The following is a 12,718-nucleotide window of genomic DNA, read 5'->3' on the forward strand; positions in this document are numbered from 1 at the left end:
TGGCTTTTTAAGATCTATTCCAGCTCTACAAAGCGGGTTGAGGTCCCTCCCTGCTCTGACATTCGGTTCTAAGATCCTTTCCCAGCTCTGACATTCCCTGGCCTAAGGCCCTTCCACTCCGACATTCCCAGATCTAAGATCCTTTTGCAGCTCTGACATTCCTTGTTCTAGGCTCTTCCCCCGCACATTCCCAGTTCTAAGGCCCCTCCCCCTGACACCCTATTCTTAAGCCCCGCCCCCGGACACTCCCTGTTCTTGGGGGCCTCCTCGTTTTGGGAGGCTCAGGCAGAATTCCGAGGCATAGTCTGATTTTCTTGGTCTCACCCCCTCCTCAGTGGCTGAGCACTACCTCCCCAACCCCATCGTGCCTTCGAAAAGAGGGCTCTTGGCTCCCTCTGGTGGTCTAATTGCACAGCTGCCCCGCTCTCCTCCAGACTTCAGGAGTGGCCTGGGAAGTCACTTTGTTCCACTCCCTTATCCCCCAGAGGAGGAAGCTTCCTGCCCAAGGCCCCGAAGGTGGGGCCCTCGTTCCCCTGCCCCCATCACCTCCAGCTCTGAGCTGGGGGAAAGAGAAGGCACCCCCAAAAGGGCTCCTGGAGGAACCTCAGGGGGCCCGTCTGCGGGACAGTGAGACGGATGAAGGACAGGACGAGAGGGAGGGCTCCGAGAAAAGTCCCTTTACTGTTCCGGGGAAGATGTTCGAGGGCAGGGGCGGGAAGAGCTCAGCCCAGAGTGTTCCTGGTTGGCCTCTGGCCCTCCTCACTCCTCCGCGGGTAGGGGAGGGGTCGGGGTGGGGGGAGGTGCTGGAATAGGCCAGTCGGGTCCGTAAAAAAGGGGGAGGGGGCCCAGCGGCCTCACAGGACGCTGACCCGCTCGGCCAGGCCCTGCATCTCGTGGTCCTGGGGCTGGAAGGGCTCCCCGCCCTCGCCGGCGCCGCCGCGCAGGTGTTCTGGGTAAGGCAGCGTGTGCTCAGCGGCGAACTGCTCCCAGCGGGCATCGTCACTCTCATGGGTAATGTGCCGCTCTCCCATCTTGGCCTCGAGCTCCCGCAGGTCCAGCCAGGTCTGGTAGTCCTGGGAGGGCGGGGAGAGGGGGGGTAAGCAGGGCGGGGCCCACTAAGCCCCGCGAGAGTTCCCGCCCCTACTGCCCGCTGAGCCAATAAGAGGGCTCCCCGTCTAGGCAGGCCGCGCTCACCTGCAGCCAGGGGTGACTGAGTGACTTGTCCACGCTGTAGCGTTTCCGCATTTTCACTTGCAGCAGATTGTTGATCAGGTCTATGGCTGTGGGGGTGAGATGGGGTGTGGGAGGATGGTCGGCCATGGCGGGGGCCCTCCCTGGCCCAGCCAATCCATGCTCAAGGTGTTAGAATCTGGGCCTTCTGCTCCAGCCTCATTCATTCATTCCTTGCCAGCCCTGGGCTCTGCCATTGGGTACCGGCTGGCATTCCTCAATGCAGCTCCGGGCATGAGTCACCTCTCTTTGGGTGGCCTCCTCCCTCCTTCCCCGACTCCCCCCAGATCCTTCCGACCAGGCGATCCCCGCAGCCACCGCGGCACCTTTCCCCAGGTTCCCCAGAGAGGCTTTCCCTGGGGCGCGGAGGGGTCAATTAAAGCAGCTGCCCAGGGTCCGAGGCCAGATCTGAAGGCAGGCTCCACTGCAGCCCCATAATGGATAATGGAAGGAGGAGAGGCTGGGAGTAGGGCTTCTGCCCCGGGGGTACCTCCGGCAGAGATGTGGCTCCAGGGGCTGGCCGGGTACATGAAGGCAGCATTCTGGATCTGGTCGTTAATGTCCTCGTCCTCGTTGAAGGGGAAGGTGCCACTGAGGCTCACGTACATGATCACCCCCACGGACCACATGTCCAGGGAGCGGTTGTAGCCCTGGTTGAGCAGCACTTCCGGGGCCAGGTAGGCGGGAGTCCCCACCACCGAGCGGCGGAAGGACTTCTCCCCAATGATCCTGGCGAAGCCGAAGTCACACAGCTTCACCTAGGTGGGGGGGGGGGGTCTTAACAGCCCAGAGAGGGCTCCCAGCTTCCCAACACCCCTGGGTGGTCTGCCAGCTTCCTGGGCTCCAGCCCCTCTAGGAGCCTTTGGCACTCCAGCAGGGCTGAGCCTCTGTGGGTCCCCCCAAGCCCCCCAGGAGTAGGGATGGACCCCCAGAGCCCTGACTTCCTCCCTGGGGCAGCCAGGCAGGCCCTCCCTCCAAGCTGACACACTCTGCTGCCCCCCCTCCCGCTCTAGGTTGGAGAGACTGAGGCCTCAGATGGAGAGGGGTCCTCCAAGAGTTGCAGCCAGAGCCAGCACTGACCTGGGGGAAGGGATCCGCTGAGGCCAAAAGTACATTCTCTGGTTTCAGGTCACAGTGAACGATGTTCTTGAAGTGCAGGTGTCTCAGGGCCACCAGGATCTGGGGGGGGGGGCACGGAGAAACCAGGCCGGGTGTGAGGAGACCCTCCCCAATTCTCCTTCCTTACCCACAGCCCCTGGGCCTGGGGGAGATCCAGGAGCAGGGCCCCACCTGGGTGATGAGGAACTTGGTGAGCCTCTCAGGCAGCCGGCCCTTCTCACTGGACAGAATCATCTCCAGCATGTCCCCGTGCAGCTTCTCCATCACCACAAAAACCTTCTCCGGGGTCTCAAACATACACTCCAGGTTCACGATCCCCGGGTGCCGCAGACTCTGCCAGGGCAGGACGGGGAGGGTTCAAGCCCTTCCCTCCCCCTGCCATGCAGCCCCGTGCCTGCCTCTCCCCCAGAGAGCCCCCCCAGACGGGGCCCTTCTGCCCCAGGAGGGAGCCGGGGCCTCACCTGCAGGATGGCCACCTCGTTCCGGAGCTGGCTCTCCTGCTTGGTGGGGAAGCGGAGCTTGTCGATCACCTTCACAGCCACGTCCCTGCCCGTCTTCCTGTGCTTCCCTGCAGATAGCCCGTGGCGGGTCAGAGTCCCCTCTAATGTGGGTCATACATCCCCCCACCACCTGAGGCTCCCCAAAAGGCGCTAGGCTCCCGGTCAGAAAATCTTGGAGGGGGATCCTGGGTCTGACATTGGGTGGCCGTGTACCTCACTGAGCCCTGGAGCCATCCATCGTGTTGGGTTTGGGCTCGGAACCACATCAACTTTCCCTTAGTGCTGGTGGGGCATTCATGTCCACATCTTCCACGTGACCCCATTCGGGCTTTTCTTGGCAAAGACCCAGGACAGGTTTGCCATTTCTTTCTCTCTCTCCAGCTCAGGGTGAAGTGACTTGCCCAAGGTCACAAGGTTAGCATGTGAGGCAGAATTTGAACTCTGGTCTCCCTGACTCCAGGCTCCATTCTTTCTACTGGACCACCTAGCCATCCCATCCCAACTTTTCTGTACCCGAAAATCTTACAGCCTGCCTGGGGGCACTGAGGGCTTAAGTAATTTGTCCAGTATCACACAACTAGTAATGTGATAGGCAGAATTTGAACTCATGTCTTCCCCAATCTGAGGCCAAGATGAGAGAAACTATTATATTATTTTATATTACATATATATTTACACATATACACAGGGAATGGTCAGCCAGGTGGCACAGTAGATAGAACACCAGGCCTGGAGGCAGGAGCACCTGAATTCAAATCCAGCCTCAGACACTTCTTAGCTGTGTGCCCCTGAGCAAGTCACTTAACCCTATGTGCCTCAGTTTCCTCATCTATAAAATTCTGTCCAATGAGCTGGAGAAAGAAAGGGCAAACCTCTCTAATACCTTTGCCAAGGGGGCCACAGAGTCAGACACGAGTGACCATCACCGACACCACCAATATTGGGAATTTCAAAAGTCTTAAAGCAGCTTTAATCCAGTAAAGCTTGAAACCACCCTAAAACTCTTGGGACAGCCTGTAGATGGGTTCATATTACTGTTACGCTAGGAGGCCCTCGAGGGGGATACCAATAATAACAATAATGAACACTGTATAACACTTGGAAGTTGACAGCTGAATTAATTTGATATAGTAACATATTGGATCCTTGTAGCCACTCTCTGAAATGGGCATTCGTTTTATCCCATTTTATAAAAGAGGAAACTGAGGCCTTGCCCTAGGTCACACAGTGGGTAAATGTGTGGGATAGAATCCAAACTCAGGTCTTCCTGACTCCAAGTTTTTTGCCCTCTTCTGAGGAAATAGGAGAAAACTGAAGGGACCGGAGAATCCGGGGGAGGGGAGAAGGGGATCTTGGGAAGTGAGGAAAAAGGAAAGACAGAGCCCCAAGAGGAGTTCCATCAATAAGGGCCTGAACAGATGGCGAGTGAGAATTAGGGACAGAACGTGGCGTCTCCATCCCAATGGACCAAAAGGCCAGCCTGCTTTTACCTCCATAGACAACTCCAAACTGCCCAGAGCCGAGCACCTCATCGGGGAAGATCTGATAGACCGTGGCAATGTCCTGGGGGGAAGCAAAGCAGTCCGGGGGGTGGTCATGGAGGAAGGGAGGCTTTGGGGGAACAGCATAGCAGGGCAAGCAGGAGGGAAGAGGGTTATGGGGAGAGAGAAGGGCAGGAGGGGTGGAGATAGAGAGCAGGGAGTGGGCATGGAGACAGGAAAGAGGGGAGCAGGGAGCTGGGGAGGTGAAGATGAGGGAGGAGAGGAGGGGCCACGCTAGGAAGGGGGGCACCAAGGAGAGAACCGCTGGAGGGAAGCAGGGGTGCCCTCACCACATTCTCCTGGATCTGGCTGTTGGACACAGAGATGCTCAGAGAAGCCTGCCCTGTGGAGGACAAAGGGAGAGCTCAGGAAGGCCACATCACCCTGCCCCAGAGGACCGGCCCTCAGAAGAGCTCCCCTCACCCAGCAGATTCACAGGGGCCGGGGGCATCCCAGGACTCACTGTGGGGCGCGTGGCCAGGAGTGCTGGGAGCGTCCTGCAGTATGACCGGCATCAAGGCCTGGCGGATGGCCGTTTCCCAGCCCCGAGCGGTCTCCGCTGCCTGCCCACTGCCTGGACCTCCAGGGGCCAGCACGGGTGTCTCCCCCACGAAGTAGACGGTGTTGGCTGTAACGATCTCAAAGCAGTGGGGGTTGGTTCCTGGGGGCACCAGGGTGAAGTTCTGGGCCGGCTCCACAGCCAAGATCTCCGACAGAGGGATCTCCTGGTGGAACACAGGACGGCGAGGGTCAAGACGCCTCAGGGGACCAGAGAGAAAGCTTTGGGGTCTGCAAGCACTGAGGAATTGGATTTTGGCTCTAGTACGATCAGTATGCAGAGCTTCGGATCTACAGTCCATCAGAACACAGTTTTATTTTATTTATTTTATTTCTTAAATTTTTTTAATCCTTTCCTTCCACCTTGGAATCAATAATGTGTTTTGGTTCCAAGGCAGAAGAGTAGTAAGGGCTAGGCCACGGCAGTAAAGTGACTTGCCCAGGGTCACACAGTTAGGAAGTGTCTGAATTCAGATTTGAACCCAGGACCTCCCATCTCTAAGCCTGGCTCTCCATCCACTGAGCCACCCAGTTCCCCCAGAACACAGGGTTTTAGCTCTCCGCCGTTCTATTCTATCACCATCCATCATCAACAGTCCCTGGAATCCAGTGTGAGTCCCAGGTTCAAGTTCCTCCCTCCCAAGTGGGTTGGTCGGCAGATACACAAGGCCGGGCTTGGGGGACGAGGGCCCAGGACGTCGTACCTTATAGTATCGGTTGGTCGTGTTGTTCTGGAAAAGGGTGAGGCACTTGGAATCGAGCCTCCAGTAGTGACGTTTCCTCTGGAAGGAGGGACAGTGATCACTCAGGGCATCACCCCTCTTCCCCGGGGCCCCCCAGGAGTCGGGAGCTCCCTCCCCCCCAAGGAGCACCCCCCCGCCAGCCCCGGGGGGCCACTCACCAGCGTGTCCTTGTTGCTGTAGTGAACGACCCAGCCCTCTCGGAGGGTTGTGCTGGACTTGCGGGTGGTGTGTCTCACGGACTGGACCACTCTCATGAGGGGGATGTACCCCAGGGAACTGGAGGGGAGATGGGATCACAACAAGGGGGAGCGGTTACCGTCAGGCCCCTCAGACACGGGCGCGATGCCACAGCAAGGACACGGTGCGTGCTGGCAAGGCTGGGAGCAGACGGGCACTCCGCTTCACAGCGGGGGAGCCGGAATGGGCTGAAAAAGGGGACCCCAAAGCATCTAGACCTGGGGACCCAGAATTCCTGCGGCTCGGTGTCAACCCCGAAAGGTCCCTGGCAGAAAGGAGGGCCCCTAAGATGCTCAGGGAGCCACTGCAGAGCTTTTAGGGGTTCCACCAAACAGGGAATAACGTAGACGCCCAGTGCTTGGGGAACGGCTGACACAGTTTGTGCCGGGGACTGCTCAGAACCAGAAGGGAAGGAGAAGATGTCAGGCCAATCTGGGGAGCCTTCCCCGGCGGGGACGCAGCCTCCCCTCTTAGCAGAAGCCGGACAGAACACTGTATAGATGGATTTGCCCAAGTTGGAGGGCTTTGAGGAATGTGGGGGGTTTTTAAAACGCATTTACCTTCTGTCTTAGAATCGATACTAAGTTCCCCTGCTAAGGCAGGGGAGAGTAAGGGCTCGGCAAGCCAGAGTCCCACAGCCAGGCAGTGTCCGGGGCCAGATAAGAACCCAGGACTTCCCAACTCCAGGCCTGGCACTCTCTCCACCTTACTACCCAGCTGCCCCCGAAGAGGTATTTTTTAACCTTTGATACAAGGGGAGACTCGATGGGGAATGGGGCGAGGGATGATCAAAGCCAAGTGGAAACAAATTATATCCATCTAAACAAGATTCAAAAAATAAAAGAATGTAACGTCAGAGCCGGAAGGGACCCAGAAGCATGGGATATTGAGGCTAGAAAGGACTTTAGAGACCATCTAATTCAACCTGGGTAAACTGAGGCCCAGAGCAGGAAGCCAAGTTAAAACCAGAGTGCTGGGCCATTCGCCGCAGTACCTCTGGGTCTTGTCCACTTCTCCTTCCTCCTCCTCGCTGGCCCTCAGGGCGTTCTCCGCGTGGGATCCAGGGATGAACCCAGAGTCGTCAGACTCATCCATCAGAGAGCTCTTGTCACTGTCCCCAAAGTCGCTTACCTCTTCCATGGACACATCTGGAGAGGAGGGAAGGGAGCACGTAACTCGGGGGCCCCCATCGGTCAACCCACCCCGGCCCCCTCCCTCCCCTCCGGCTGTCCCTGCTCACCTCCATTGAGTGCCTCTCCCAGGCAGTCATTGGGGACTCGGGTGGCGCACCGCTTGTGACAGTTAAACTTGCAATCTGCAGGTGGGGAGGGTGAGCAGAAAGTCTCAGGAGCTCTGGCGCTTTCTTCTCCGCCTTCCCTACCATCCACAGAGGAGCCAAGGGCCATCGAGGCAACTTCCCTTCCCCGGTGAGAAATGGGGGCTTTACCCCTAAACCCCCAGACTTCATCTGGAGACCCCAACCAAAAGGACTCAGAGTCCCCCAATGATGGATGGAAGGACGGTCCAAGCCCCAAACGCCATCCCCCCTGCCATCCATTCTGAACACGGAGTGGGGCTGGCCATCCACTCCTGGATTTAGACATCCCAAACCTCAAAAACTCCAGTCAGTGATTAGACCCCAACTTAACATTCTAAGATTCTAAAGTCCTAAAGATTCTCCTGAAGTAGTCTAGCACCCGGAGGCCAACGTTCCAAGGTTTCATCCTGAGAGTAATGCCCTTCACTTCTGACTTTGCCTCTGTGCTTGTACCCTCCAAGTGCTTGCAGTTAGTTGTTTAAAAAATGCAAACAACAACAACAAGAACAACAGCAGCAGCAGCAACAACAGCAACAGCAGCAACAACAGCAACAGCAACAACAACAGCAGCAGCAACAACAGCAACAGCAGCAACAGCAGCAGCAACAACAGCAACAGCAGCAACAACAGCAACAGCAGCAACAGCAGCAGCAACAGCAGCAACAACAACAACAGCAGCAACAGCAGCAACAACAGCAACAGCAGCAACAACAACAGCAACAGCAGCAACAGCAGCAACAGCAGCAACAACAGCAGCAGCAACAACAGCAACAGCAGCAACAACAGCAGCAACAGCAACAACAACAACAACAACAACAACAGCAGCAGCAACAGCAGCAACAGCAGCAACAACAACAAACCTCCCCTTCTGCCTTAGAATAGCTACAGATATCTGTTCCAAGACAGAACAGCAGCCATCGAGATTCAGTGACTTGCCGAAGGTTACAAAGCTAGAAAGTGTCTGAGGCCAGATTTGAACTTGGGACCTCCCAACTCCAGGCCTAGCTTTTTATTCATTGAGCAGCCTAACAGCCTCACAATAAGTGGTTTTCATTCATTCCTTTGAAATTCTAAGATCTTACGATGAAAAGCCTCTTCTATGTCTAATGTTCTCAGTACTGATGCCTAAGATGTTAAGTTAAATTTAATATTCTAGACAGATGTTTCTAAGGTTCTCTGTTCTAAGTCTGACATTCTAGGCGCCTGTTTCTATGGTCTTCTATTTTTTTTTTTCATTTTTATTTAATTAATTTAGAATGTTTTTCCACGGTTCCACGATTCACGTTCTTTCCCTCCCCTCCTCCCAGAGCCAACGAACAATTCCACTGGGTTTTATATGTATCATTGTTCAAAATATGGTCCTCTATTTTAAATATCGGTTTCTAAGGTTCTCTGCTTGAAATCTGACATTCCAAGTGCTGTTATTAAAGTTCTCTGTTCTAAGTATGTTTCTGTGGTTCTTCATTCTAAGTCTGACTTCTTGGGGTCTCTTTCCAAGGCCCTCTGTTCTAAGTTTGGCCTTTCAGGAGTCTGTTTCTGTGGCTCTCTGTTTTAAGTCCGACACTCTGTGGGGATGTAGACACTAAACAATAACTCTAGTACAATTATCAATAATATGGAATTAGGTCTTGATCAATGATACATGTAAAACCCAGTGGAATTGTGTGTCGGCTAAGGAGGGTTACGGGGGTTTAGGGAGAGGGAAAGAACATGAAACATGTAAGGAGGGGAAAATACTTAAAATATAAATATAAATAAATAAATTAAATAGATGGATGGATGGATAGATAGAAGATAGATAGATGGATGGAAGGATGGATGGAAGGATAGATAGAAGATAGATAGATAGAGGGATGGATGGATGGATGGATAGATAGATAGATAGATAGATAGATAGATAGATAGATAGATAGACAGATAGACAGATAGATAGATAGACAGACAGACAGATAAATGGAAATAAATCCGACACTCTAGGTTCTGTTTCTAAGGTGCACTGTGTTTGGGTGGTTCTGTTCTAAATCTGATGTTCCAGCTGTCTGATTCTGGGCTTTCCTGTTCTAGGTGACTGCTTCTGGAGTTCCCTGTTCTAAACCTGACATTCTAGGTGTCTGCTTCTGGAGTTCATTATTCTAATAGGGAAATGTTTTGTGTGATAATACACATGTAGCCCAGATCGAATTGTTCGGCCGCTCTGGGAGAGGGGAGGGAAGGAGGAAGGGAGACAATATGGATCGTGTAACTTCAGAAAACTTTTGAGGAAGTTTGTTATTAAAATTGAAAAAATATAAATTTAAAAAATCATCCTAAAGTTCATTATTCCGAGTCTAATGTTCTAGGTGTCCCTTCCTAGGGCTCTGAACGTCTCTGCTTCACCCAGGGGATTCTGGGACCCCGGATTCCCCTCTGACCGCTACCTGCTGACCTTTGCATTGCAGGCCCTGGCGAAAGAGACCCTTCAAGAGCTTCTTGCAGGCCTGGCAGACGGTGGGCCGGGTGTAACTGTGGATGAGGAAGGTGTGTGGGACCTTGACCTTGGAGAGCAGCAGCTTGTCCAGCTCAATGGGGCGACCCATGTAGGATGTGGAGGAGGACGAAGAGGAGGAGGAGGGCAGGCGACGGGAGAACAACTCAGTGGAGCTGCGGTTCTGTCCAGAAGGAGGAAGGAAGCAAGTCACGGTCTCTGTTCCCCGGGTGACTCTGTGACCGACCCCTTGGCTGGAAGTCCGGTTTGGGGGTTTTTTTTGGGAGGGGGAAGGGGGGCAGGAGGGATATTGGCAGAGGAAAGAATCGGGGACCCAAAGCCCTCACCAGCTCATCAGCCGTGCAAGGCAGAGACTCCGAGGTGCCAAGCCGAAGGGAGTGACCACTGGCCAACGAGGTGGAGGAGAGCCGGCGCTTCCGGGCCCCGCTGCAGTTGTTGGGGATGCTGAAGGCACAGCGTTTGTGGTAATTGAGCCCACAGCCTGGGGAGAGGGAAGGGCAGCCTCAGTGGGAGAAGGCCCCGTCCCACACTCCCCAGCACCCCTCTGGACGGTCGAGCATCAAATCATCTTCCCACCACAGACATCATCCAGAACATTTCCCCAGGCCTGAGGTCAGCCCAGTCTTCCTAGAACACTCCCCAAGACTCCCTGAGGCCGCCGGAATTCCTCTAGGAGCCTCCGGGTCCTCCTTTCTCAACCACAGACACCCCCAAATGCCCTCCTCTTTCTAGGTCCCCCCATTTCACAAGTCCCCAAGTCCTCTGCCAGGGTGCCTTCCCGTCTCCCAGAAGGCTCCCTCCGGCTAGATCCCTCTCTGTCTCCATCACAGAACCCAGAAAAAGTCCTACCTCTTTGGTGACCCCAATTCCACCTTCTCCTCCTCCATTCCCTAATGGAATCTCACCCAGAAAGCTGGTGACCGGCACAAGCAAGCCAAACGAGAGCCTCAATTCAACTTTCTTTTTTTTAGATAAGCCTCACCTTCTGCCTCAGAGTCAACTCTGGGTATCGGCCCCAAGGCAGAAGAGCGGTCAGGGCTGGGCCACAGGGGGTGGGGGGTGAAGTGACTTGCCCAGGGTCACCCAGCTGGGAAGGGTCTGAGGCCACATTGGAAGCCAGGACCTCCCATCTCTAGGCCCGGCTCTCCATGCGCCCAGTGACCTGGCTGCTCCCTCAATTCAACTTTCTAAAGAGGTCGTAGTAAAGGGTCCAGGGGTAATGAATCCTACTGGAGTCTCAGGACCTGGGTTCAAATCCCATCTCCCATGCCTGAGTTTCCTCATCTGTAAAATGAGAGGGTTTGACCGGGTGGCCTGTAGGCCCTCCTCTGAGCTCTAGCCGAACTGTTCCCTGGGAGGTGAGGAGGAAGGTCTCACGCAGGAACCTGCCCTTACACTAGTGCTTGTAGCTCAGAGGCATCGAGGCTGCCCACACGGCCTCGAAGGCGGGAGCACTTGGGCTGACCACGGTCACTCGTCTGCCCGCACCCCGGCCCACTCTATGGCCACAAGCATGGTGTGTCCGGCCTGCACCAAAGAACTACGAGTCTGCTGACAGCACACAAGCTGGCCATTGGCGCGGGGCTCGGTGGTTTCCTTCTGCTAGCAGAGCAGCCCCTCGATCTGGGCCCGGCCCGGCACAGCCCCCCACGTCTCGGGCCCCTCCGGCGCCGTACCGTCACACTTGAGCCCCTGGCGCACCAGGCCGAACAGCATCTCGCCGCAGTGGTCGCAGAAGGCCGGCGCCCGGTACGAGTGCACTGTCAGCGCGTGCGGGCGGATCTGGAAGTCCTCGAAGGTGGCCGAAGCTGAGGGAGGGCAGGGGGCCGTGGTCAGGACCCCTGCCGGGGTGGGCCCTGAGCCTAGCTGGCTTCCTCCCTTTCCTTCTTTTCGAGAGAGCCTCTGAGACACCGAATCCAGCGAAAGAACTCCAGGCTGGATGCGGGAAGAGTCAGGGGCAGAAGGGCAACTCCCGAGCCGCAGGCCGGGAGGGGTTCGCCCTTCTGGGCCTCAGTTTCCCTTTCTGTCAAACAGGGTGGAGCCCAAAAGGGTCCTTCCCAGATCTGGCCTTTCTCCAGGGCAAAGGATTCTGGAAGCTTTTCTCCTCCCTCCTGAGCCCACTTACCTGACAGCACCACCTCCACCAGGTCTCCCTCCTGGATGTCTCCAGCAGAACGAACCAGCTGCAGGAGGTTGGCCGAGGTGGGGTCATGCTTGAAGAGTAAAATCTTGTCATAGAGACCATAGAAGCCACACTCGGGGAACTGGCGGAGGGGAGGGGAGTCTCCGGGTTAGCGCCCTCCTGCCGCAGCCCAGAACCCTGCCAGGGTTGGGCCCGTTTCCCCCGGAAACCCCCAAAGGGACCCCAAAGCCCCTGCCCCTCCCTTCCTCCTCCACCCACACCCTGGGGGGCTCTGGGAGGAGAACTTGGCTGGGCCCCCCCAACCCCCCAGGGGCTGCTCTAAGTGCTTCGGCTGTGCAGGAAAGCCTGGTGATCCCCAGCCCAAACTCCCACCCCGGTTCCTTCCGATCTAGATCTATTGTTCTGCGAACACCTGGCCCACAGCCCAGCCTGGGCCCAGGAGCAGCGGGAGAGGGGGCTGCAGGGCTCCAAAGTGAAAAGGGGGGACGACCCCCAGCCTCCCAACACACAGTCACCCCCACCCTCACCCGAGGCGGAAGGATTCACGGCTGCCTCGCTGTCCCTAAAGGACCTGCACCCAGCACCCAGCACCCACGGGCGCCTCCCTCTCTCAGGGCCCAGGGGGTCAGGAAGTGAAACCGGTCTAGAAACAGAAAATGAAACCAGCCAGGTAGGGAGAGAAGAGAAGGTGTAAACATGCCCAGCCACAGAGCTCTTCCTTCCCCGTGAAGAACCCCACCATCGGGCACCCTGTGTCTGAGGTAAGGCCTCCCTGAGCCTCGGGGGCACCTCAGGGTGGACAAACTGCTTCTGCTAAACCCTAACCCTAAGCCCCCTTCTGCTG

The 12,718-nt window shown here is 56.0% G+C and overlaps 1 protein-coding gene across 1 annotated transcript in view; it reads right to left on the reverse strand.

Annotated features, from left to right (window-relative positions):
- Window positions 1-662: 662 nt before the first annotated feature.
- PRKD2 (protein kinase D2) overlaps window positions 663-12,718 on the reverse strand; it is an 18,259-nt gene continuing 6,203 nt past the window's right edge. The window contains exons 2-18 of the mRNA XM_044667325.1: window positions 11,857-11,995; window positions 11,408-11,539; window positions 10,058-10,212; window positions 9,672-9,894; window positions 7,169-7,243; window positions 6,923-7,076; window positions 5,850-5,967; window positions 5,653-5,730; window positions 4,854-5,115; window positions 4,681-4,733; window positions 4,340-4,412; window positions 2,811-2,917; window positions 2,521-2,682; window positions 2,311-2,409; window positions 1,721-1,988; window positions 1,195-1,280; window positions 663-1,073 (exon numbers count right to left, since the gene is read on the reverse strand). Coding sequence (XP_044523260.1) covers window positions 855-1,073; window positions 1,195-1,280; window positions 1,721-1,988; window positions 2,311-2,409; window positions 2,521-2,682; window positions 2,811-2,917; window positions 4,340-4,412; window positions 4,681-4,733; window positions 4,854-5,115; window positions 5,653-5,730; window positions 5,850-5,967; window positions 6,923-7,076; window positions 7,169-7,243; window positions 9,672-9,894; window positions 10,058-10,212; window positions 11,408-11,539; window positions 11,857-11,995 — 2,403 coding nt within the window. The 3' untranslated portion in view covers window positions 663-854. The remainder of the gene's footprint in view (window positions 1,074-1,194; window positions 1,281-1,720; window positions 1,989-2,310; window positions 2,410-2,520; window positions 2,683-2,810; window positions 2,918-4,339; window positions 4,413-4,680; window positions 4,734-4,853; window positions 5,116-5,652; window positions 5,731-5,849; window positions 5,968-6,922; window positions 7,077-7,168; window positions 7,244-9,671; window positions 9,895-10,057; window positions 10,213-11,407; window positions 11,540-11,856; window positions 11,996-12,718) is intronic.

This window comes from Gracilinanus agilis, chromosome 3 (genome assembly GCF_016433145.1).
Source record: "Gracilinanus agilis isolate LMUSP501 chromosome 3, AgileGrace, whole genome shotgun sequence".
NCBI lineage: Eukaryota > Metazoa > Chordata > Mammalia > Didelphimorphia > Didelphidae > Gracilinanus > Gracilinanus agilis.